The following is a 26,148-nucleotide window of genomic DNA, read 5'->3' as shown; positions in this document are numbered from 1 at the left end:
ACCATGAAACAATTCTTTAAACATATCCTATTACCAGACTGAAAATTTATTTATATTGACCGTAAATGTCAAAAAGTATACAAACTAGTATAGTACAGTGTGTATATTGGACTGAATTTGACAAAAAATGTTGAAGCTGGAAGTAGTTTTTTTATCGGGATAAAATTTATGCAAACATATAAATAACAAATCTGTCATCTAGATTATCAATTATGACATGTTAGACTTTTTTGGATTTCAGTTGAATTTATTCTGACCTAAAGATTATGTTTCACTGTCGTCATCATGTGCTGATTTGCTACATAACAAAATTTTTGGAAAGTTTTCCATAGAGTCTTCAGTTTTTAACCTATTTTGAGGATAAAATCAAATATCAACATTGACAGATTTTTTTTCATAAGCTGTATTAAGTGTTATTTTATAGATGAATATTTCTGGACATTGTTTCAAAAGATAGCAATCAACTACATTTTGGTCAAAATTCCAGAATAGAACTTTAAGATTATATATGTCTCCCGGGGGGGGCACTACCCTTGTCGACCGACGGAGGTGCTCCGCTGAGGTTCGAAAAATGGACCCTACGTGGGACTCGAAATTTGCGAAAAAAGTGACCCTGAATGGGACTGAAATTCCAAAATTTTCTCAAATTTTCTACTTTTTCCCCAAATTTTCCAAAAATAGGCACCCTACGAGGGACTGATTTTTCTATTTTGGTGTTTTTGCGACCCTACCTGGGACTCGTGGAGGTTAATAAAGGTACCCTGACCAGCGGAGCATCCCCGTAACCCATTTTGGCCTAGTACCCCCCCCCGGATATGTCTTTTCAGTTCAAGTTCTGTTATTTTGATACAAAATGATTGAGAAATTTACTTCAAAAAATTGAATACATATCTCTGTTTTTTTTTTGTAAATGTCACATTTTCTTTGGAGCAAAGCTGTTTCATTTTAAAGCATCTGATACTTTGAAGCTGAAAGGACTGATAAAACAAGATTAATTTTTGGAACTTTTTTCAATCAAAAATTAGGAACCATTAAAGGCAAAAATAAAATTTGGAATTATTGTACTTTACCTTCACTGTTCTCGAGACTTGACAAAATTGATAATAATACCTTGAAGGAAGAAATTTTGGCAGGAATTCAATTTGGCGGGTGGTTGAAAAAGTTTTTACAGAGGAATTTAATTTGACGGATTGCTAGAAAAAAGACATTAGGCGAGAATTTAATTTGGCGGTTGAAGGAAATTTTTGGCCAAAAATTGTTACCAAATAAGCAAAAACCTGTTTTTAAGGCCTGAAATAGCACAAATTTGGAGAATACACAAGATAAATTAAATTTGGCGGGAATTTAATTTGACGTATGCGGAATTCCTGGTAAATCCGCCAAATTTTATTTCCGTCATAATTTATTCCTTTAAGGTAGTCCTTGATTACAACCGACCTCTTTTTAATATTGAAATTCAACAAAATCTAATATTATTTTCAAGCCTTTCCCATGAACATTTTTCATAGGACCAGTAAATATTTCTAACTTTTTTTGTTAATTGAATAAAACGAAATGTTCCAAGTTTCATGTAAAATGTATTCCTGCAGATTTCTTTTGATCATCTGCCAAATCTCTAAAAAACTTATTACGCCATGTTTTTATTATCAAAACCCTGAGTTGAAAATCGTTTAAAGATTCACAAGAAAAATCTTTAAAATGGCACGTATAAAGATTCACACAAGAATATCAAATTCATTTTACTAGTCAGAAAACTCATATTACTGTAATTAGAATTTAACTCCAAACTCTATACAAAATGATTCATAGCTAGCATTAAAATTTTCATAAAATTTCAAATGGGTATTTTACATAATTCAATGTGTTCTCTAAATAAATAAATAAATTCTTAATGAATGATGATATAGTAACAGAACAAAATTCACCAAAATTAGTTATCGTCAAAATTGAAAGAATTGCTTCCTCACCCTGCCTCACCATAATAAGGGCCCCTCTAATAAGTTCTTGCCAGAATTAAAATTTCCAGTGATTTTCCTAAGGGGCCGTCCACATAGTACGTACACACTAAGGGGGAGAGGGGGTGTCTTCTCAAAAGCATATGCTTGCGTACAGAGGGGAAGGGGGTGGGGTTGAAAGAAAAAGTAAGTACGCAGAAAAAAAAATTCACAGCCCTTTTTTTGCTTGTAAAATTGGTTGAAAGAGAATAAAAAGAGAATTACTATTCGCTTGTTCCTTACAAAATATCAGCTGTTTCTCTCTCATAGAAGGGGAAAACCCAAGCCTTTTGAATTTGATTTTTTTTTTCAGCCAGGGGGGGGGGTGTGAATGAAAAAAGTACGTACTCACCAGGGGATATAGCTATTTGCATCTGCTTGCCTATAGGGGGAGGGGTATATATATACTCAATTTTTGACATTTTAGTGGGTACATACTATATGGACGGCCCCTAGTAACAACAAAGTTCTACCTTAAGGGAAGAAATTTTCGCGAGAAGAAATTTTCGCAGAATTTAATTTCGCGAATCAGAGTTTCAAAATGGCAAATTTCGCGGAATTTAATTTCGCAAATGAGCCGATTTCAAAAGTTTCACGGAATTTAATTTCGCGGTTGAGGGAATTATTTGTCTACGAAAAGCCCTATTTTGCCCTAAAAAGACCAATTTTAGGGGTGATTTTTTTAGTTGTGAGAATATTTGTGTTTCGCGGAATTTAATTTCGCGGTTTAACCATTTTGGTGTGTTTCGCGGAATTTAATTTCGCGAATTATGCCCAAATTCGCGAAATTAAATTCCGCGAAAATTTCTTCTCGCGAAAATTTCTTCCCTTAAGGTATTTGAAACACTAATTTTTTAGCATAAAAGAACCACTCTATATACTACGTGCTATTTGCCCAAATTAGTTTTTGCCAAAATTAAAAATTGGGTTTCTCTTCAAAACCACATTTATAAAAAATTCTATTTTATTTAGCTCTCCTTGCCAAAATAAGTTCTCTCCAAAGTAATTGTATTCCCCAAATTCTTATTTTTTCGCAATTTTTGCCTCTTGCTGATTTCACCATTTTATCTCCAATTGTCCCTTTTCGTTAAATATGTTTTTCAGTGAAGTGAAAGTAACAAAGATCAAGCATTTTCACTCTTAATTGTTACACAGTCCATAAAGTGTCCATCAATCTTTTCTTTCTTATTATTTAAACCAGTTAAACATCATACAGTGGCCAAATGTTTAAAATTAACTTCAACTGACACTGATGACTGAGCAATGCATTTAGTTATTTAGCATCCTGGAAAACCAGGGCTAACAAATAGTGCAATCTCTCAAAGTTTTTATAGCTCATGCTTATTCCAATCAGCCAATTAGTCACAAAAGCAAGATGCAATGATGATGTTGAGGACATGATACTTTTCATGTTTTTACACACAAAAACATTATGTTGTTGTACAAAAATCTGATTGAATTCATCCTACTGCTACTGTCACTGTCGTTCATCGTTCCAAGCTGTGGTGACATGATATGGGTGGATAATTGGAGTTTACGTTCTTGAGGCTGGATATAAAAATTCTATCAGCTACTTTTTGGATGAGCAGGATCAGCCAGAGTCAGCAGCAAAGCATTACAGCTGTTGAAAATGTTTTATTTATTTTTCACATATCTAATAAAAGTGAGAAAGAATAAAGCAATAATTTCAAGGTTGAAATTTCTTTAGATTTGCTGAGTGTGTTTAAAGCCAGTTAATTTATAGCTTTAACTGTTTTAAGACCAGTTCACAGCAGTTTTCTGCACCAACCCTAAAACTTCACCACAAAAAAATATCCATATCAGAGAGCCAAATTTAAAAAACAGTAATTGGAAGTTGAGACTTATTGCAAGGCTACTAATTTATTTTGAGCCAGTAAAAAACCATTAAAAGACAGAGGAAAGCCATTCTCATTTCAAAACAACAAACACAGTCATTTTCTACTTGCATTTCGCTTCCAAATGTCCAAATCAACCAGAATCAACATTATTTTCTTTTCCCATGCCAAATGGTCATACGGAGAAGAACTATTTACAGCATTTTGATATAAATTATTTTAGTAAGTGTGCTCGCAGCTCGGCTGTACTTGTCTTCGCAACATATTGCCCACACTCAAGCTGCCAGAGTCCAAAGGTCGAAAAATATCAAGATTCTTGATATTTTCTCTTCTAAAGTACCAGGGCCCTAAACGATTCCTCCAATTATACGGTACTGGCCTCTTTAAGTCGCAGAATCGTTTATCGGCCCTGGCTCGCGAGGGTGTGTAATTGCTCAAAAACGTTGAAAATCGACCAATCAAATTGTGATAGAAGCATGATCGCATGGAGCATGATTTTCATTGTTGAAGTTTCTGGGACACCTGGTATATCTTGGACAAACTTTCTCGATCATGGCCGAGCAAAGTCTTCGATTGGAGTTTTTCAAAGTGGTATCCTAATGGTAGCACTGCTCATTGAAATTTTGTTTGATGTAACAATTTAGTAATTAATAGTTACCTTATTGGCCCTTTTTAAACTGGCCCTAATTTAACGCCGACCCCTTTTACGTCGGCCCTTATTACGCCACAGCCTAATTTTGGGCTTACGCCAATTAAGGCCGTTAATAAAGCCAAAATTTGTAAAAATGGCTACTTATGCTTCAAATTAAAATTTACATTAAAATGTAATTTTCACTGATTTTTAAATATATTAAATATTTCACTGAAGTTTTAAATATTAAGTAAAACAATGGTTAATTTTCGTCTTCGAATCATACCTAAAATCCTTTAAATTGAGAAATATTGATAAAAACTTAACGCGCTTTTAGGTTAGAATTGCAAAATCTTGGCCCTTTTAACGCTGGCCCTTATTACGCCACGAGCCCAAAAATAACGCCAATAAGGGCGGGTGTAAAAAGGACCGATAAGGTACTTGCTATTTTCCTGTTCAACCAATTTTTCCACCAATTTCTAACGCACTCTGAAGTTTTCCATGTGTTCTGTCATATGTTAATAATTCTTCATAATTATATATCACCCCCTTCCGTTTGTGACACCGCTAATTTCTACTTGAGGTGGGGAAAACTCGACCAATGACAATGGGTTTGAGTTTGGCCTATTGAAACCTTATAATTTAAGAAAAAGATCTTTTGCGTCTTAAGCTTTACCCTAAGTTTCTGTCAGCGAACCAAACAATTCATACATTTTGGGGATCAGGTGACGTTAGCGTGGTCGGTGTCGTTTAAGTGAACTAGTATATTTTACAAGTTCACTTAAGGGACACCACCCAAAATGATAGTACCGAACTGACGATGGCACATTTCAGAAAGTGGGCCACCGTCTAAGATATAATTTACTGACCAGCCAGAATTCACTAGTTCACTTAAGCGACACCAACTAGTTCACTTAAGCGACACCCACTAGTTCACTTAAGCGACAACCACTAGTTCACTTAAGCGACACCTTCTAGTTCACTTAAGCGACACCTACTAGTTCACTTAAGCGACACCTACTAGTTCACTTAAGCGACACCAAACTTTACAAGTTCACTTAAGCGACACCCGCTAGTTCACTTAAGCGACACCCACTAGTTCACTTAAGCGACACCAAACGTTACAAATTAATTGATCTGCTGGCTTACCCAAGCCTCGCAGCAAGTTTAGCTAGTTCTGGACAATCGCGCCATATTCATAGCGGCTATATCGTCCAGGATAGGTCGAATTCTTTGCGAATTTCACGTCACTGAGATGCTTTTACAAGGTAGTTTTGTACAAGCATAAAGTCAATAAAATCAAATGCAATGCAATGCTTTGCCGCCAAGAAAAGAAGGTAAATCGTAATTACCATTCACACCTATCAAATATAAATGAAATTGAAAATGACGTCATTACGAAAATAAAAATTAGTACCTTAGAGGTGGATCCTTATCTTGAGGTCGAGATTTCGTTGATATAGCATTATGTTTTGGCTTTTTGCTATAGCATAATTTTGCTGGCTCAGCAAAAAAGGACATTTTTGCTTATTGACAAAATGAGAAAACGTATTTAAGCTTATTTGCCACTGTTTTTGTCTAAGAAAATCTATTTTCAACTAATTCCTATGAAATAAGTCAACTTTAATGATTTGCAAAATTAAATTCCATCAAAACACGCGCAAATGGCCTGATTCGCGAAATATTTGGACGCGAAAACTTCTAATATAAAGTAGCTTACATCCACTCCAATTCACGCTGAAACTCTAAAGATGGAGGCCGGTATCCCACCGGAGAGCAAATGATGGTCGGTCTTAATTGTTCTTGTTGCAGCAAGCCAATAATAAGGAGTTGGACCTGATAATCCCCGAAAATCGGAATTGGGGCCGGTGGGGCCTCATTCCGGTTTTAGGTCACTTGAACTATAATCCAAACCTTTCAGGTTTTCAAACTCTTTCTAACAGTCAAAGCTTTAGCTTGTGGGAAAAGAATTCTACATCAGGTGCCAGATACCTTATGGGTAGAAAATATGCCAGCAAAAAAAATCCTCTTTTTGCCGAAGAATATTTTTCCCGGTGAATTTTTTTACCGATAATTTATTGAGTAACGTTAGGTTTCCAGAGGAATGGAAAACGGTAAAACGCCAATAAATAAATTGAATAATCATTGCGGTCATAAATGTTTCCCTCGGCTCCTGTCGGGTGTTTTTTTGTCTTAAATGGTACTACTGAAACCGTATTCAACAACCACGCATTTACCGCTAAATTTCGAAAAAAATATCAATCGTAAATAAAGGAATTGCTAGATTCAATCTGTCGTCAAAAATACGGCGCATTTTTTAAGGCTTCACTTTTTCTTGCCTGAGAAAGGTTAGAGATTGAACTCTAGCCCTTCGGGCTTTAAACTCAATGGTCATAACGACATATAATTAGCAATTATTTTGATGCGTTCGCCTCTCTAGGGAAACAGATAGTTTTAAGGAAAAGGTCTTTCCTAGATAACCGGATCTGTTTCCCCATTTTTCGAAGAAAAAGCTCTCCTGGAAGAGGGAAACAGACATTTCGGGGAAATGGGCTCGTTGGCTGCTTCTGGAATAACATGATATTCTCGGGTAATCTTCGTTTTATGAACATTTCAAATTAGTATTTATATACAGTAATATTTTGAAATGTTTTCAATGAGCCTCGGGGCTATTAATACCGAATAACCCTTCAAATCATGTTATTACTAATATTTATACAATAATGACCGGTTACTGAGGGTTATACTGAGAAATATTGTCCGAGGTCGTTGCGTTGACCGAGGGCAATATTTCTCAGTATAGCCAAAAAAAAACATTTTTGTATTTGTTAGTCTTTTCTTTCAGCTTTCAGTTGATTTTTTTCACTGTTTTACTGTAAAAAAAACAAAGAAAATTGAAAATAGCTTTGATTTCTGACGTCAAAAATGAAAAATGAACGAATGATTTCAACGCAGTGTTCAACCTCGTTCCCCTGCGCATTATCAGCTTTTTGATGCTTACTGATAGCGCTAGATAATAATTCTCTGGCGTCAATCAGTAACGTAAATAAAGCCTGGGATACATGGGGACGAGGTTGCGCAGCGTTCATTTTCCTTTGAAAAAACTGACGTCACTGACGAGCAACCTCGTGCAGTGTATAGGCCTGTAGTCAAGCGAAATTGGACGTAAAAGTCATGTAAGACCGCACCAAAATACAAACCGGTTAACAATAGAAAGGATTGACTTGATAATGTCTTCTTTTAAACAGCCAAAATTGACGTCAAAAATGCTAATCAACAAAATCTTGACCTCAAGTTAAGAATCCACCTCTAAGGTACTCATTTTTATTTTCGTAATGACATCATTTTCAATTTCAAGCTTTAGAGTTGATAGATGTTAATATAATGGTAATATAACAATAGTTATAGCCGCAAAAGACGGCCACCTTAGTTTAGTCTCTTCGTAAGTCTCTCTTCGCTCCAATGCAACGACTTCAACCTAATTCCGAGCGTGCCGCAAATGACTTTATTGCCCCATAACCCGAACTGTTGATGATATTTCAGCCATCTGAAGCCTAGCGCCTTATTTTCCTCACCACGGGTATGACTATAGCGAGGTTAAGCACTAGTTTATTTTGACCGTAAAGTGCGATAACGTAGGCCTGTACATAACTTGCCAAAGTAAACCATGCAAGTGAAATCTTATGTACAGGCCTACGGTATCGCACTTTACGGTCAAAGTAAACCAGTGCTTAACCTCGCTTATGAGTCAGAAAACCTTTCAATACTGCCCACCGATAGAATCTTTCATGGCTTACTTGAGAGAGAAGAGAAAGAGAGAAGCTGACCCTCCGATATCATCGGACCAGGCCCTATCACAGGATAGTTTCCTACCCCTAGATAGGGAAATCACAGCGCTTACCAGACATTGTACTCTGTGCTCGCGACACATCAGAGCTGTGCTGTATCGATGATGATACTCGAACAGATCGGGAGAACCTTGCGTTCTCGCAGGTACTGAACATATGAGTACCATCACCACACCACATTCAATGTCCAGCATATCTCCCCATACTCTTGTATCATAGTGATGGTATCCTATTCAACTCACATGGTATGAGTTGACCCGGGTCAAGGTACATTTACTTGGCAAGTGAATCGCAGCACCGAGTGGGAATCGAACTCTGACCTCCAACACGGAAGTCAAGAACGATGACCACTGCACTACTGCGCCTACATGGCTTACTTAATGACCGTTATATGGATAATAATTACGATTTACCTACTTTATTTTATTTTATTTATTTAACATTTATTCGACTTCAATTTTTACAAAATTGTTCTTCCGTCTAAACTAAGAATTATAAAAATGAAAATGCAAAAGATATAAATTATTAAATTATTAAATATAGTAAAATTTTTATATTGATTTAAAATGTAATTAAAGAATGCTAAAGACACAGGACTGGCAAGAGATTGAATTAAGGATGAGATATAGGTATAGAGCTAGGCCTGCTAGACGTCAAGAAAACATGGACGGTAAACAAAAGGCTGTACGATTAATAAGTCAGTAAAGAAAAAAAAAATATTTATACCGTAAAATACATAAATAATTAAAGTAACAAAATATTTATAATGCTAATTATAATCACAGGGATAAAACCCTGGCTAATGCTTTATCAAAATAATATTTTTAGCTTCTTTATTAAATTCTTCTAGAGTCTTTAAAGATTTTATGCTTTCTGGCAGATCATCATACCAACGAGCTTGACATTGAAATGTACCATCATTAACAACTTTGATCATTGGTTCTTTGAGTGTACAGCGAAGCTTCTTACTAGGGTTAGAGAATTCTGCATTTAGATAACTGGGATGATTTTTATCTCGACGTGACTTGTGAACAATTTTAGCAGTGTTAAGTTCGATGTACTCTTTGACTGGTAGCCATTTTAGTTGAATTACGTCATTTAAAGTAGCGAATCGAGAAAGCACGTACCCAGCTGCAATGTTTTGGATCTTTTGAAGACGTTCTACTTGGTACTTTGGAATTTGCGCATAGACAACATTGCTGTAGTTAAGCTCGGATAATATCATCGTTTCAGCCAGAGTCTTGCGAACATGAAATGGAGTAAAGCGACTGAATTTTCGTAGTGCTCGTAATGTTCCTTGAGAGGATTTGATGATTTCGTTGATATGTGTTGACCATGTTAAGTTATGATCAAGATAGACACCAAGCAGTTTAACGTAGGTTTTGTGCTCGATTGATCGGCCAGAGCAGCGGAATAGTTGGCTTTGATTTTTTGGAAAATTCCTCAAGCGTTGAGAATGAAAAATGATGAGTTGTAGTTTGTCACTATTAAATAGTAGGTTACTGTCTTTTGACGACTGAAGGTTCTCAACATCCTTCTCCATATCCTTGATGGTTTCCTGCAAGTCCTTGAGTTTACAGTGACGGTAAAGGGTGGTATCGTCAGCGTATTGAATACTGGATGATGTTACTTGATCTGAAAGCTCGACGACATAAAGGTTGAATAACACAGGGCCTAATATACTACCCTGTGGAACTCCAAAATACATAGGTTTTAATGAAGAGGTTTTATCCTCAACCTGTACATACTGTCTCCTCTCCAATAAATAGCTCGATAGGATTTGTAGAGAATCAGAAGAAAAATTCATTTCTCGAAGTTTCAACAAGAGATTAAGATGGTCTATTGTGTCAAAGGCTTTGGAGTAATCAATTAGAATGGAAAGAGTTACTTCACTTTTGCTCATTGCTTTCTTGATGTCATCTCGAAGCTTGATCAGTAAGGTAGTTGTAGAATGTCCTTTACGAAACCCGGACTGCGTTTGACGATAGAGAGCTTTATCTTCAGTAAATTTACAGAGCTGATGCAAGATAACTCGTTCAAAGACTTTCGAGAGCACAGGGAGTACCGATATTGGGCGATAGTCTTTGATTTTGATAGGTAGGTCGATTTTCGGAATAGGGCATACGCGAGCAATTTTCCATTGTCGAGGGAAGATTTTCTTATCAATGCAGTTATTGATGATATTGACAAGTGGCGATGTGATGAATTCCGATATTGGTTTTACAAAACGAATAGAGATATCGTCAGAGCCGCAAGAACTTTTTCCTGGCGGCGAAGCATTGCATTACATTTGATTTTATTGACGTTGTGTTTGTACAAAACTCCCTTGTGACAACATCTCAAACAACATCTCAGTGATATGAAATTTGGGTGCAACTGTGCAACTGCAAGCCCGCCAGAGAAATGAATCTATCCTGGACGATATAGCCGCTATGAATATGGCGCGATGGTCCGGAACTAGCTAAAATTGCTGCGAGGCTTGGGTAAGCCAGCAGATCATCCAAGCCAGCAAAGTGAACTTGTAAAGTTTGGTGTCGCTTAAGTGAACTAGTGGGTGTCGCTTAAATGAACTTGTAAGGTTTGGTGTCGCTTAAATGAACTTGTAGGTGTCTTTTAAGTGAACTAGTAGGTGTCGCTTAAGTGAACTTGTAGGTGTCGCTTAAGTGAACTTATGAGGTTTGGTGTCGCTTAAGTGAACTAGTGGGTGTCGCTTAAATGAACTTGTAAGGTTTGGTGTCGCTTAAATGAACTTGTAGGTGTCTTTTAAGTGAACTAGTAGGTGTCGCTTAAGTGAACTAGTAGGTGTCACTTAAGTGAACTAGTAGGTGTCGCTTAAGTGAACTAGTGGGTGTCGCTTAAATGAACTTGTAAGGTTTGGTGTCGCTTAAATGAACTTGTAGGTGTCGCTTAAGTGAACTAGTAGGTGTCGCTTAAGTGAACTAGTAGGTGTCGTTTAAGTGAACTAGTAGGTGTCGCTTAAGTGAACTAGTAGGTGTCGCGTAAGTGAACTAGTAGGTGTCGCTTAAGTGAACTAGTTGGTGTCGCGTAAATGAACTTGTAGGTGTCGCTTAAGTGAACTAGTGGGTGTCGCTTAAGTGAACTAGTGGGTGTCGCTTAAGTGAACTAGCGGGTGTCACTTAATTGACAATCAGATCATTATTGAAAGGGGGTAAGGGGGTAAGGGAAAAAAAACCCTCTACCAAACTCTCTCGAACTCTCAATAACTATATAACGATTTTCGATTCCTCTTGGATTGGGTGTCCGAGTTAAGGAGAATCTACTGTCTTCGCCCCTTCTGTTAAACGCCCCCTCGAATAAACGTGCCCCTTTTTGAAAAAAAAAATTCAATAAATGCCCCATCGAAGGGGGCGTTTATTCGAAAAAAGGCTGATTTGAGCTCTGATTCGGGAGAGATGGGGTGTTAGACTGTATTTTTTGAAAGCAATTTTAACACTTATGCATAACACGAGTAGTATCAGCTGGTAATATTGTCTATTCCCTTAATAAGGGATTTAAGGAAAAATGGGAATTATGAGGAGAAAGGGAGTATAGGAATATGGGGAGAAAGGGAATATGGGAATGCGGGAATATGGGAATATGGGAATACGGGAATATGGGGAGACAGGGAATATGGGGAGAAAGGGAATACGGGAATATGGGAATATGGGGAGAAAGGGAATACGGGAATATGGGGAGAAAGGGAATATGGGAATATTGAGAGAAAGGGAATACGGGAATATGGGATTATCGGGAGAAAGGGAATATGGGAATACGGGAATGTGGGGAGACAGGGATTATGGGAATACGGGAATATTGGGAGAGAAGGAATATGGGAATATGGGAATATTGGGAGAGAAGGAATATGGGAAGAAAGGGAATATGGGAATATGGGAATATAGGGAGAAAGGGAATACGGGAATACGGGAATATGGGAATATGGGGAGAAAGGGAATATGGGAATAAAGGGAATATGGGGATAGAGGGAATATGGGAAGAGAGGGAATATGGGAAGAAAGGGAATACGGGAATATGGGGAGAAAGGGAATATGGGAATACGGGAATATGGGGAGAGAGGGAATATGGGGAGAAAGGGAATATGGGGAGAGAGGGAACATGGGGAAAGAGGGAATATGGGGAGAGAGGAAATATGGGGAAAGAGGGACTATGGGGAATAAGAAAAATACATAAAAATCATTATCTCCTTAATCTAATAGGCAAGATACATGGAGAACTAGACTAAATCTCTTTTAAAGAGGGACTGGGACTAGCGTCAAATTGAAGAGTCGATTTGTCAAATTGACAAGCCGACTGTCAAATTGAAGGGTCAAATTGACAAATTGAAGGGTCGATTTGTCAAATTGACAAGCCGACCATCAAATTGAAGGATCAATTTGTCAAATAGGGTCGATTTGTCAAATTGAAGGGTCGAATTGACAAATTGAAGGGTCGATTTGTCAAATTGAAGGGTCGATTTGTCAAATTGAAGGGTCGATTTGTCAAATTGAAGGGTCGATTTGTCAAATTGAAGGGTCGAATTGACAAATTGAAGGTTCGATTTGACAAATTGAAGGGTCGATTTGTCAAATTGAAGGGTCGAATTGACAAATTGAAGGTTCGATTAGACAAATTGAAGGGTCGATTTGTCAAATTGAAGGGTCGATTTGTCAAATTGAAGGTTCGATTTGTCAAATTGAAGGGTCGAATTGACAAATTGAAGGGTTGATTTGTCAAATTGAACCATCCAATTGAAAGGTCGAATTTTGTAAGGTATCTAACTTCATACTTTTCTTTTGAAGCTTGCTGCTGCTGTATAAATCTTTATCATATTTTCTGGTCTTTTGTAGAGTATTTAAAGAGGTTTATTATTCGTTTACTACTAAGTATTTTATGTTTGTGTAGTTAGTGAATGCACCAATAAATTGATAATGCTCAGTAAGTAGTACAAAAAGAGTCAATTTTCCACAATCAATATCAATAACAGCACTAACAGCAAACATCAACACATAGCCCTCTTCTTCACTAAAACTACAAACAGCACAGGTATGACTTTTTTTCCTTTTTTCACCAGATAGTTATATGTTAAATGTTAACCAGTTGTGACAAATAGTCAGTTTTTTATCTGATGAAGTTTGATTGGTGTTCGTGTTCAATGAGTTTGGTTGAGAAAAAGTTCTAGCTTTTCCTCCCCGATGCCAGCCCAGGTGGTGTCAACCGAACCCTATCAAACCAATTTTCGTTATCGAACCATCAAATTTCATCGAACGAAATCGAACGGTTAGGTGTTTAATTACTGAACCTGATTGAACAGTAATCGAACTTTACCGGAAAATCTTCAGTTTGATTAAAGTTTGATTACTTATATCGTAGTTCGATCAAGTTCAATCAATGTTTTTGTAGCTCAAATGGTTCCAGTTAAAATTGCTAGCACAACAGCTCTAGCCTAAACGATCCCTTACAATCATTAGGAGGGTGAGGTATCACACTTTCTTTATTCTGAAGATTTAAAAAGAAATGGCTCTTAAGCTTTTTAGTGTGGGCGTCTGCTAATAAGCCGTCAGAAATGGGCAACAAGGTAATAAATCAATCTTCAATATCAAACTTCACCGATCTTGATATACCTTTTGCTAATCAGGATTTCCATTTTGAATCATTAAAAACTCCAGTGGTACCGTTGTTTTGTATAAGATTCCCATTTCCGCACTAAGATTCTTGATACTTATCCCTATATATATTTTACAAGATAACCAGCAAGAAATTGGGGAGGGTTCGTTTAATGGGATGCAGTTTAAAGCAGTTATAAAGGAGTCATTGTTGTGATTTGTACTTATTTAGATTTATTGCATATAGAAAAACCGCTTAGCTCATTTTTATTTGGATGGATATTGTTTATATTGTCATTTTTAAAACTAACCCATCATTTTTATTTATTTAGATAGATTCTTTACATTGGTATTTTTAGAAAAAAAGAAAATCTTCACATTTATTTCTCCATGTAACCAAACTTTATGCTTATATTTTATTCCCCATGCACGCCGAATTATTGTCTTGTAATTGCCATTTTTAAAGAAAGTTAATCTCCCATTACAGAACTTTTTTTTTCATCATAAAATCGACTTCCCTAAAATAAAAGGTTCCATCGTCTAGAAATAAAAGGATAAAAATAAGTAAATAAATAAATAATAGTAATAATATTTAAACATATTGTTTCAAAGGTGGCAGTTAGTGTAAGCTATATCTAGTTTCAAAGGGAGTTTCTAAACATCGACCAGAAATGGCGACCTCGACCAGCGACCACGACCGGCGACCAGATAAATTTGGGTTATCGAGTTTTTCCTCTTTCTCCACCGTAGAGTCTTTCTCTTATGATCATTTATTTATCGAATTGAAAAGTAAAGCTCATCCCTGTCTCACCTACAGTGATTATAAAGCCACGTGCAAAACGTGTAGAGCAGCCATTTCAACGCTCTTGGAGCTTGAATAGAGTGTCAATTTCTATCCTTTTGTATTTTCGGCATCAAATTAATTAGTGACAAAATTTGTGCTGGAATTTGTTTAGGAAGCTTTATATTTGATCATGAGATCATTATTTTGTCAAAATAAGTCATTTTGACAATGTAAGGACAATAGAATAATTGATGAATTGATATCTCTAAAACTGGCCTTCCCAGCTTTTTCCTACTGACAATTTCTATCTATTCATACTAAAGGCATCTCATTCTGTACAATTAAAATATTTGGTGTAATAAAGTTTACAGCCATCACACTTAACTACCATGTCAATATTTTTGTCAAAAAGTGTCACTTTGTCTAGAAAATGACTGGTAACGTCAAAAGTCACTTTTAGTATTCTCTAGCTAGAGTAATTCTCAGCCGCGTGCTCAGTGGTTCATTTGAAAGCCACATCAGGACTTGATTTGGATGCTCTCTACGGTGGAGAGAGCAGGTAAACTCGATAACCCAAATTTATCTGGTCGCCGGTCGTGGTCGCTGGTCGTGGTCGCCATTTCTGGTCGATGTTTAGAAACTCCCAGTTTCAAATATACATTCCGATTTTTCTTTTGGATCATTAGAGGGAGGCTCATAAGCTTTAGTCCCTTCTGTCCCTGCAGCAACAAGTGTATTTCGACCATTCTTATCAATCCATCGCGTAGACATTTCTGGCTGAAATTTGCTTCCTGATGAATTTGATGTCGCTGAATCAAGTGAAGCAGACTGGATATTTTCCCTTTCGTTTTTAAAAAACAACAAAAAATGAAAACAACAAAACAATGAATTTTATTTTAATTTAAAGTTTATGAAACTACATTAATAACGTAAAATTACCTCCCAAGTTTGATTATCAGCGCAATCTTATCTATCAAAAGCCATTGAGTGGCCCCGGGATTATCTATCGCTCAGAAACTTTGAGCTTCACTGATTTGAAATATGTTGATTTAGATGCGACAACGCGGACGGCTATACAACACGCGTGACGTCATAGTAAGTTTGCGTTGTCTTTTTGAAAAATTTGATTTAGAAAAAATACGAAAGCGCGCCAAAATATAAACAAACAAAATGGCGACAAATCACAGTTTGAGAGCTGTTCGTGAGCAAATTCTTGCAGCCTATGCTGAAGACGTAATTGACGCAGAAGAGTTTGTTTTGCTTTATGATGCAAATAAATCAAAAGCCATTTATCCTTATTGGAAATATGAAAGATTTGACATAGGCATGATTGATGATGAGCAGAGTTTTATTGATTTTCGTTTTGGGAAAAATGATCTTTATACCCTCTTGGATGTTTTCAACATACCAGAGAAAATTACCTGCATTCAAGGGACTGTATGCAAAGATATCGAGGCCTTGTGTATCATGTTAAAAAGATTGGCCTTTCCTACTCGCTACTCGGATATGGCCACTATGTTTGGTAGAAATATGACTGAGACTTGTCTAATTTATAACACAATGATAGACCACATCTATGCCCAGCATGCTCATAGACTGAACGATTGGAACCAACCCATGTTAGCACCAGCTCAACTACAATTGTATGCAGATGCAATTCACGAGAAAGGAGCTCCTTTGCAAACCTGTTTTGGCTTTGTCGATGGAACTGCAAGAAGGATTGCTAGGCCTAAACAACACCAGAGGCAAGTCTACAATGGTCACAAAAGGGCTCATGCCCTGAAATTTCAAAATGTAACTTTGCCAAACGGAATGATTGGTAATTTAGCAGGGCCATACGAAGGAAGAAGGCACGATAGCTTCATGTTGGCAGATTAGGGATTGCTAAACCAACTACAGCAGCATGCTTGGTACAATAACACCCCTCTTTGTATATATGGTGACCCTGCATATCCACTGAGTGTGCATTTGCAAGCTCCTTATAGAGGTGCTGCTTTGACTGTAGATCAAAAAGCTTACAACAAAGATATGAGTGCAGTTAGAGTGACTGTGGAGTGGTTGTTTGGATTGGTTTCGAACTATTTCAAATTTATTGACTTCAAAAAAATGCAAAGAATCGGCATGAGTCCAGTTGGAAAAGTTTATATAGTTTGCTCAATCCTTCAAAATGCACACACTTGTTTGTATGGAAACCAAATTTCAGAAGCATTTGGAATAGATCCACCTGGCATCAGAGACTATTTTCAATAAACAATTTGGTCGAATTTTTCAAACAGAAAGTAATTGACATTGTAAAATTTATTTTTTATAAAATATTTTACACAACCAGTGTGCAAAAAAGTTTCAAGAAAGTTACATAAAAGGATAAAAAATCTACAAAAAATAAAAACTTTTTCTTTTTTCTATATACAAACACAAGATAAAATCTCTATACCCTTCTTCAAAATGGATGTGAGCAAAAAAAGTATCTGAGTGTCCAATTTTTAGTCTTTTTGTTGTCGTTTCAAAAGTTCTTCCATAAGTAAGGCTTGTTGAGCCATCATCTGTTGATTTGATTGCAATAAATTTGCCAAAAGTTGATTTTGCATGGTTGTTTGATTATCTTGAAGTTCTCTGTCCTTTTGACGATTTTCTTGATCATATTTCAATTTTTCTCTCAAAAATTCTACAGTATCTGAGCTCGAACGTTTTGGTGGTTTATCTTTCATTTGGTCTGTCTTCTTTCTTTCAGCAGTTTCAGCTCTATGTTCCATGGCTAAACGTCTCACCTCCATGGCTGCATCTCTGTCATTCCGTTCTTTTTCACCAGCTTCAGCGACAGCTTCCTTGGCTTTTTGGGCAGTATCATCGGAAATGTTTATGACTTCTTCAACTAAAACTTCATGTTCAGTTGGTTCATCACCACCCAAACCAGTATATTGAATGTTTCTGTTTATTATAGGTCTAAACCTTTTGATTAGTCCAGTAATTTTATCTCTGACTGCACGATCGGTAAGATTAAAACCATCAAATTTGTTTAAAGTATCAGCAACTTTCTGCCATCCATTACTTCTCTCCTGGGTTCCAGATTTGTGTACAAGTACGCTTTTACCAATCACCTCTCGCATCAACATGACTTCCTTTCCCTCTGTCCATTGCATAGTCCTATAAAATATGGAAGGAAAGTTTGTTAATTTCAAGCAGAATTGCTAGAAAATTATAAACAAAAACACAAGATTTCAATTCTTTTGAACTTGTACTTTCGAAGAACTTTTTGTAAACAAACCAATTTTTTTTGAAAATATTGCTTTAATAGTACAGAAGTAAGAAATTCTGTTTATAAAGTACAAAGATATTACATTACAGTTAATTTAAAAATAAGATTCTTACTTTTTTTTGCTTGCTTGTTCCATTTTTCTTGAAAAAATTTCACAAATTTTCTTTACGCCTCGTCAGATCGAAGACAACGTGAAAAAGGCCTTTTTTGTGTTGTGTACGCGAGATGAATTTTTCGATGCATTGAGATTTGTCTCGTCCCAGTACTTTTGGGGTTTCCCCTGATATAATGGCGTTGTTTACAAGTTCGCGTCGTCGAATCTAAATCAACCTAATACCTTGTTTGCACGCCGAACGCTGGATTGATATTTCGTAAAATCTTAAATTAAGACGATATTTATGCTCGATTTAGACTCAATGGGCGATTATTAGAAAATTCTCCAGCTATGGTAAATCTCATATTGTGAACGGGAACTTTTTTTGCCTTTACTGTCTTACTTTAACGAGATTATTTACCTTCTCAAATAAACGCCTGTAATTTTGGTAACTTTGGATGAGCCGCTTATTAGAGGGCGGCTTTAGAAATTTAATTTACCATGGTCCAGAGGTTTTTAATGAATGTTGGAATGTTCTACTCTCAATAAATTTTCTTAACAAGTAAATACACTTCAAGCTCTATCACGAGTTATTAACATTTGTAATTTTATTGGCTATCTTTATCTAAGGACTTAAATTTTCTTGAGTTATGTCTTATCTAATACCCGCTACTGAAATAGAAAAAAATGAAAAATATTAATTCGATCAAGGTAGTCTGGAAATCCATACTCTCTATTCAAGCTTACACCACATAAGCAAAAATCCCATCAGAAACTACTCATTGAGAGTATGGTATTTTTGACCCAGTTTGAATTTGTTCACATTTGGTTTGAATTTCGTGCCAAAAAAGCCGTTGATAAGGTAGCCAATCAGATTCGCGCACTCCCAATCAAAACAATAATATCACGTGATTTCAACAATTGTTTAACAGCCAATAGAATTCTGTGACCAGATTTTGCATCTACAAAAGTACCCAGCTGTTTCTATATTATTGTTCGTTTTAACTAATTGCAATACTTCGAAACCACACGAACAGAGTAGACAGGCCTCCCAGCTACGATCAATGATACTTCTACTATCCTAACGAAAAAGTTTCCGCAGCTTTTATGTGAAGAAATAAGAATTTCAATCCAACTATATTCACTCAGGAGATTTGGGCGACAGAAAGCAACGTCCTTATTGGGACTCATCAGCACAGTTGAAAATCTGTGGATAAAAAACCAGGTAAATAAAAGTTTCTTCAACTGGGAAAAATGTCGTCGCCTTAATTCTTATAATTTTTGTCACTTTCCCCCGACATATTTACCCAGAAAAGGCACTCTAGTTTTGCCTAACAGATTTCCTGCAAAAAGAATATCCAATTAAAATGCTGTTGTTTTCACCTTTCGCTAGTGCTTCTCAAGACTCTACAGTCTAAATATTTGCGAGGCTAACTAGCAAATCGGCATAATCACGAAAACGTCCGAAAAATGTAACAGGCTAGTGAGTTTCAACCAATAAAATAACGTATTTTCACTGGCCTTAAATTTTTCGCCGATCGTCGTGATTATCCTGGATCACCTCAGTATTATTTGCAACGCAAACAGAGCGGAGGAAGGAACGTACTTAAGCGTTCTGGAGCGCGTGTAACCCCTTTTTCTAAACATTGAGACGGTTTGATAGAAATCAGGGAAATAATTGGCAGAATTGTGGAATCGGGTAACCCCTTCAACCAAAGAGAATATATATGTTTTTATATTCTCTTTGCTTGAACCCCCATATAACTTTACTTACAGATGATAACTTCACATTGTATTTGAATACGAAATGAGAAAAAAATTGGACATGTTCGGAGTTTTAAAGTCTGGTATTTGGTAAGGGTTAGCCAAATAGAAAAATGTTATTAGAGGTTGAAAAACTTTGTCCCCCTTACCCCCTTGGCTCCTGGATTTTCCGAAGGAGAGGGACCTGGAAAATGGGACGTGGTATTTTCCCAAGGTATTCTTGGATTGGTGGATTTGAAGAACAGATCATTTGAAAATTCTGAAGGCGACTCCTGGATTCTGGAGGGAGTATACCACAGATTTTGAATTATTTACCGCTGTGTTTACTATGAATTTTTCTTGGATCTATTGTTTAAATAAACCCTCCCGCCGCCGCTGCCGGTAATATACCGAGTTTATGTTTCGACATAAATCGAGGGGGACGGTATAAAGCAAAGTTGACATGTCTCCAAAATCACTGTCCACTTTGCTCGACGACGGTAAAAACACCAAAATACCGTCGTCTGTTTAGGTGAGCAAAGGCGACATAGAGCCGTACATTGACTATCGACTTTGTTTTGTATCATTTCACTTACCGGCACCCTCGATATCCTCCGATACATAAACTCGGTAATATACGAATACCGGCGCAAACCCGTGGATTACCGCAATATATTTCTAAGCTCAATCATAAAGTCTAAATTCGAAACCCGCCGCCGCCGCCAATAATATACGAATACCGGCGGAAACCCGCTAAATACCGCAATATATTTCTAAGCTCAATCAAAAAGTCTAAATGCAAAACCCTCCGCCACTGCCGGTAATATACGAATACCGGCGGAAACCCGTGGAATACCGCAATATATTTCTAAGCTCAATCAAAAAGTCTAAATGCAAAACCCTCCGCCGCCGCCGGTAATATACAAATACCGGCGGAAACCCGCTAAATACCGCAATATATTTCTAAGCTTAATCATAAAGTCTAAATTAAATGCAAAACCCGCCGTAGAATATGCTATAGTCTAAGACGAATAACTATCTAAGAAAAAAGCCCAAAGCCGAAGAAGAAAATTCGCAAACGGTTTTTTTTGCCGAAAAGAGTTAACAGTCGGTAGAGTTGCCAGTCTCCGCTGCCGCGGGTTTGAAATGAAAATATTTTGATTACCGGCGGGTTGCCGCAAAACACCACAAAACCCGGCTGCAGCGGTAAATTATTCTAATGAAAAGAATTTGATTGCCGGTGGGTTGCCGCAAAACATCGCGAAACCTGGCGGCGGTTGGTTATGGGGATGTACCGCTGGACAACGGCCGAGTACCTTTTTTACCCTCCGCAAGTCCCAGGTAGGGTTGCAAAAACACCAAAATAGAACCCTAACAGTCCCTCGTAGGGTGCTTTTCTTGGAAAATTTTGGGGAAAAGTAGAAAATTTGAGAAAATCTTGGAATTTCAGTCCCATTCAGGGTCACTTTTTTGCGCAAGTTTCGGCCTCGGTTTCGGCAAAAATTTTGAAAAAACGAGACCCACGTAAGGTCCATTTGTCGAACCTCAGCGGAGCACCCCCGTTGTTCGGCAAGGGTAGTACTCCCCCCCCGGGGAAAACTCCTTCTCCTGGAAAAAAATAACAGATATTTTGAAAAAATCCGCGGGTGGCTGCTCTTGATGAATAGAAAAGGTTATGTCCTGCAGATTTAAGGCGTGCGAAAAGATTATAAGATTATAAGCTAAAAAGAGAGGAAAATCTAGCACATTGTTAGTGTTGCTTTTATCGCATTGCAACTTTGTCTGTTTATCGTTTTTTATTAATTTGTGTCCGAAACGAAATAAGTGGGAGGACTGTATATGTCTATTAGATGTTTCTTCTTCTCTGTCTAGTTTCGTACTAATCATAAATTACAAATGTCGCGCTATTTATATATCCACGTGACCCTACTGGTCACGTGGTCAAACTGTCAATCATAATTTCTATTCCACGACATTCCCCCCGAAAATATAAATCACAACACTCACCCTGCCAAAATAATCTAAGTTCCTATAAAAAGTGTAACAAATGTTCTAATAAATCGAGTAAATCCTAGTTCATAAAACGTTCATAAAGCAGGTGAGGTCTAAATACAAATACGCCCTTTTGACGTCATTCTATTGATTTGTTATTCATTCTGTAAATTAAATATCTCTCTCTCGTAAACAACAAAGTTCCATGTGTTCGAAAAAAATTTCAGAGGAATTTTTTGAAAATGTTTTCTTGCGTAAACACAAGTCTCCTTTTACAGAATCTCTCAATAATTTCCAAAGTAAACTTCTTTCAAAGTTCCAGCAAAAAAGATTCTAAAGTTCGACGTTTTCCCAAACAAATCTCCAATTCCAGTAAAGTTTCCCAATTTTGACGATTCAAATGTCTTGCTTTCTAAATACGTACAATTCTCAACGTTCAAGTAACCAATTTTCGATATATTCTTTAGTCGTAGGGGCCAAATTTCCAATGGGGCCGAGAAAATATCAAACTTTGTTCCCGTTCGTTAAAAGTCGTAAATCTCAAATTCTCAATCAAGTCTGAAGTATCCAAATCATGTGTAACTCCAAAGTTCTCAAATCCTAAATCAAATATGTAAAGATCAAATTCTCAAATCAAATGTGTGACGATATATTCCCCAATGACGGATAGGAATTATTCGTAAATTTGTATCCAAAGTTTTCCGCAATTTTCAATACAATCTATATAAGTCTCAAAGGTTTTCAATTCAAATCTCAAATCAATGTATGACGATATATTCCCCAATGACGGGTAGGAATTATTCGTGAATTTGTATCCTCAAATCTCAAATCAAATGTGTGACGATATATCCCCCCAATGACGGATAGGAATTATTCGTAAATGTGTATCCTCAAATCTCAAATCAATTTGTATGACGATATATCCCCCAATGACGGATAGGAATTATTCGTAAATTTGTATCCTCAAATCTCAAATCAAATTGTGTGACGATATATTCCCCAATGACGGATAGGAATTATTCGTGAATTTGTATCCAAACTTCTCCAATTTTCGATACAATCTAAATCTCAAAAGTTTCCAAATCAAATGTAAATCCATAAATCTTATCCGTGTGAGTTCCAAGTTCAACAGCATAAGTTCAATCAATAAATGTTTCATTAAATTTCCAATCAAATCCATAAATCAGTGTCCAATAAGTTCAGGTTCAGCAGCACATGTTCAATAATTATTTATTCAAATCAATTCCAAATCATTCCAAGTCGGTCAAGTTCAACAACGATAATTCAATAAAAGTTCTTTAAAAAAACTTTTATACCAGATTCATATCCGGTTCGGTGGACCAAATGTCCGAAACGAAATAAGTGGGAGGACTGTATATGTCTATTAGATGTTTCTTCTTCTCTGTCTAGTTTCGTACTAATCATAAATTACAAATGTCGCGCTATTTATATATCCACGTGACCCTACTGGTCACGTGGTCAAACTGTCAATCATAATTTCTATTCCACGACAATTTGTCTCCTTTTTCATTCATTCATTTAATATTCAGTCATTTAGCTCCGTCTCTGCAAATTTAAAAATTCAATTATTGATGAGGTGGTCGGGAAAGATTATTCTTGTTTGCCTTATTGTTTATTTAGTGCCTCCGGCCGGCTGCTTAACCTATCCGGATTCGACATCCATAACGTACGGAATCCCCCGTCGATCGATTGTCTGCATCTAAAAACTTACAAAAGACGGGGGTAATCAGAAAGTTCTACGAGTTTTAATTTCTATGAAATACTTGTATTTTTGTGAAGTAGAAAATACATAATATCAAAAAATAAGTACATTTTTTCTTTGAAGATTTTAACTTATTTTTGAATTTTATATTGTGCGTGTAAGTTCGACAACTTCCTAAAGTTCTATTTTTGCGACCCCCGGGAAATGTGTTAATCGATTATTGAATCAAGTCCGGAAACCCGAAAATCTTTAACAAATTTGACATCTCAGTTGTAAACACAAGATCCCAAAGAAAAAAAGAATAAGAGTAGGGAAAAGCAAAGTTATAAACACTAAAGAATTTAAAAAATGATTGATTTTATAATAGCATTGAGTTGATGGACTTTAAGATTGTGAAAATGAGGAAATTCCATCTTGTTTTGTTTTCATTGGTAATGTTTAAAGGTATGTTTTAACTCGTGTTAAATCTTGTTTTCAGGAGTTTGGCAAACACTTCAAACAGGAATAAACAAATCTCATAGTTAGAGAGGAAAAAGAGGAGGGCAAACAATTTGGGGGGAATAAACAATCTCATATCAGCCTTGCTCGTGTAATACTTAGATTAACTCAAGAAAATATTTCCAGTTAACTGGAATAGTCAGTTTCACTGCAGTTCAATGTTTTTTTTTTTTTGAGTGAGATAATTAGAGGATTGGGGAAGGAGACGTAAGAATATTTTATCGTGGCTGTTGTGTGTGGGGCCTTGACTTTTTTATATCAAAACCAAAAGAATGTGTGAGTCACACATTGTTTTGATGTCTGTGGTTGTCTCTGGAGGTACATGGGCCGGCGATCCATTTTTGGTGGTGGCATTTTTGGAAAAAATTTTTCCTCACATTTACACCCAAAACACCTTAAAACGAGATTAATTGAGGGAGAATACAGGTTTCTTGTGGTTGATTTGGCTCAATCAGCTAATAGTAACTCGTAAAAACTAGAACATTCCTACCAAAAGTGGAGGGGCCAGGACCCCCGGCACACCAATTGACGGGGCCCATGAGTAGGGGGTGTTTCTGCCTGCATTTCCTTGGACTGTTTGTTTTGCTTGCCTAAGTTGGAAAAAAAAAAAAAAAAAAAGAAATTGGCGTAAAAAAATGACAAAACCCCTCAAATTTCAGTTAGGTTCTTCTTTCATGATATCATGCATACCACCTTGAAAAGGTTGGCTATATATAAAAGATCGCTATAAAGTTTAAACTAAAACACCCACTTTCATAACCGTCATCTAACTTACTTTAACTTGCATCAGGGAGGAAATTGCATAGCAATCAAAGGAACTGACCATCAAAGCACAAATTCAAACAAATGAACCGCTAAGCTTACTTTACCATTTTTTGATTTAACTTTTGATTTTTAATGACCAGCCAGTCTGCATTGAAGCTACAGGTTAGCCCCACGGATGGAAGTAACCGATCTCAAGGTAATCAGGTTAGAAGCTAGGCGATCGTACCTCTTTATCTTTTTCTCTAAACAATACAATGCTGACAATTGACATAACACACGTGTGATGTAAAATTGGACAAGTATCCCGAAGAAAGTGTTATAGAAATCTGCAACAAAACGAAGGGGTCCTTCTACTGATTGCTCCCAGCGGCTCCTTCGCAGCTTTTATCAAATTTCCACAATGAGTTCGGCATTTCAACAGCCCTTCTTTTGGCACCCGCCTTTCAGTGCCTTCACGACGGGCGGCTGTAAAATCGGACCCCTTCATATATTTGTTTCAATCCGTGATCCGTGGCTTAGGTTTTTTCTCATCTTTAATTTACTACGAAAGGGATTTGATGCGAGAGTTAGATTGTCAACAAAGTACAAAAAAATCATTGATAAAAAGAACTTAAAATCGTAAATATTTTCATTTTGAAGAATATATAGTGCAAAAAAAAACATAGAAAAGTTCATTTTTATGCATTAATTGAAATGGATTTGGAAAATTTTCCATGTTAGTTTTTGCACAAACCCCTTAACTATGGCGAGCACCCCGTTGTTAAGATGTTGACTTGAAATAAAAAATGAAAGCACTCAAAACGAAAGTAAAGTCGGCCCGGACTCAAAATCCCGTAATCTTGATATACGAGTTTAAGTCTATACTGCCTTTTGCAGGCAAAAACGCATTCATTTAACTCCCAAAACAATTTTATTCACAGTGAAGTCGGGAAACCTGCAAATGAATGACCTGGCTGGTCATTAAAATACAAATTTAAATCAAAACAAACCTGATTTACAAAAAAATTTGCGTATGGTAAAATGTATATCTCCTTATCATGAAGTGATGTCATGCATAATTATGTTTATAATATCACTATTGAATTTGAGGTTACATACCAGCAGCCATCAAGGAACGTCTGAATTCCCACCATCTTGAAATTTATGATCTTGCATGATTTTTTAATATCAAACCACGCTGCTTTCTTTACCTGCGATTCTGTCTGCGAATACAGTTAATCACACTAACGTCCCGCCGAAATGCGTATCAAAGATTAATGCTGCCTAATTGTTTACTTGACTCGTAAGCAAAAACATGTGCCGTAAAACTTCTATAGGGATTTATGAAAAAATAACAAAGCGCTTTTTACTGTAATGAAATTAAC

At 36.6% G+C, this 26,148-nt stretch overlaps 1 protein-coding gene, 1 long non-coding RNA gene and 1 pseudogene across 3 annotated transcripts in view; all 3 read left to right on the top strand.

Moving 5' to 3' along the window:
* The window catches only part of LOC136808326 (uncharacterized), a 103,235-nt gene that overhangs the window by 18,942 nt on the left and 58,145 nt on the right, over positions 1 to 26,148 (top strand). The gene's annotated exons all lie outside the window — the stretch shown is intronic.
* On the top strand, positions 16,220 to 16,969 carry LOC136808328 (uncharacterized; annotated as a pseudogene).
* Positions 23,790 to 26,148, top strand: part of LOC136808323 (inactive tyrosine-protein kinase transmembrane receptor ROR1-like) — a 36,046-nt gene continuing 33,687 nt past the window's right edge. For both annotated transcript variants that reach the window (XR_010846863.1, XM_067064857.1), the window contains exon 1: positions 23,790 to 23,965. Coding sequence is in view for 1 of the 2 variants with exons in the window: in XM_067064857.1 (XP_066920958.1) it covers positions 23,899 to 23,965 (67 nt within the window). In the remaining variant the exon portion in view is untranslated. The remainder of the gene's footprint in view (positions 23,966 to 26,148) is intronic.

The sequence above is a fragment of the Clytia hemisphaerica genome, unplaced genomic scaffold, assembly GCF_902728285.1.
Source record: "Clytia hemisphaerica strain Z4C2 unplaced genomic scaffold, Clytia hemisphaerica genome assembly, whole genome shotgun sequence".
In the NCBI taxonomy this organism is placed as follows: domain Eukaryota; kingdom Metazoa; phylum Cnidaria; class Hydrozoa; order Leptothecata; family Clytiidae; genus Clytia; species Clytia hemisphaerica.
Note: the sequence above shows the minus strand (reverse complement) of the source record. Positions and strands in the feature narration are given on the sequence as shown.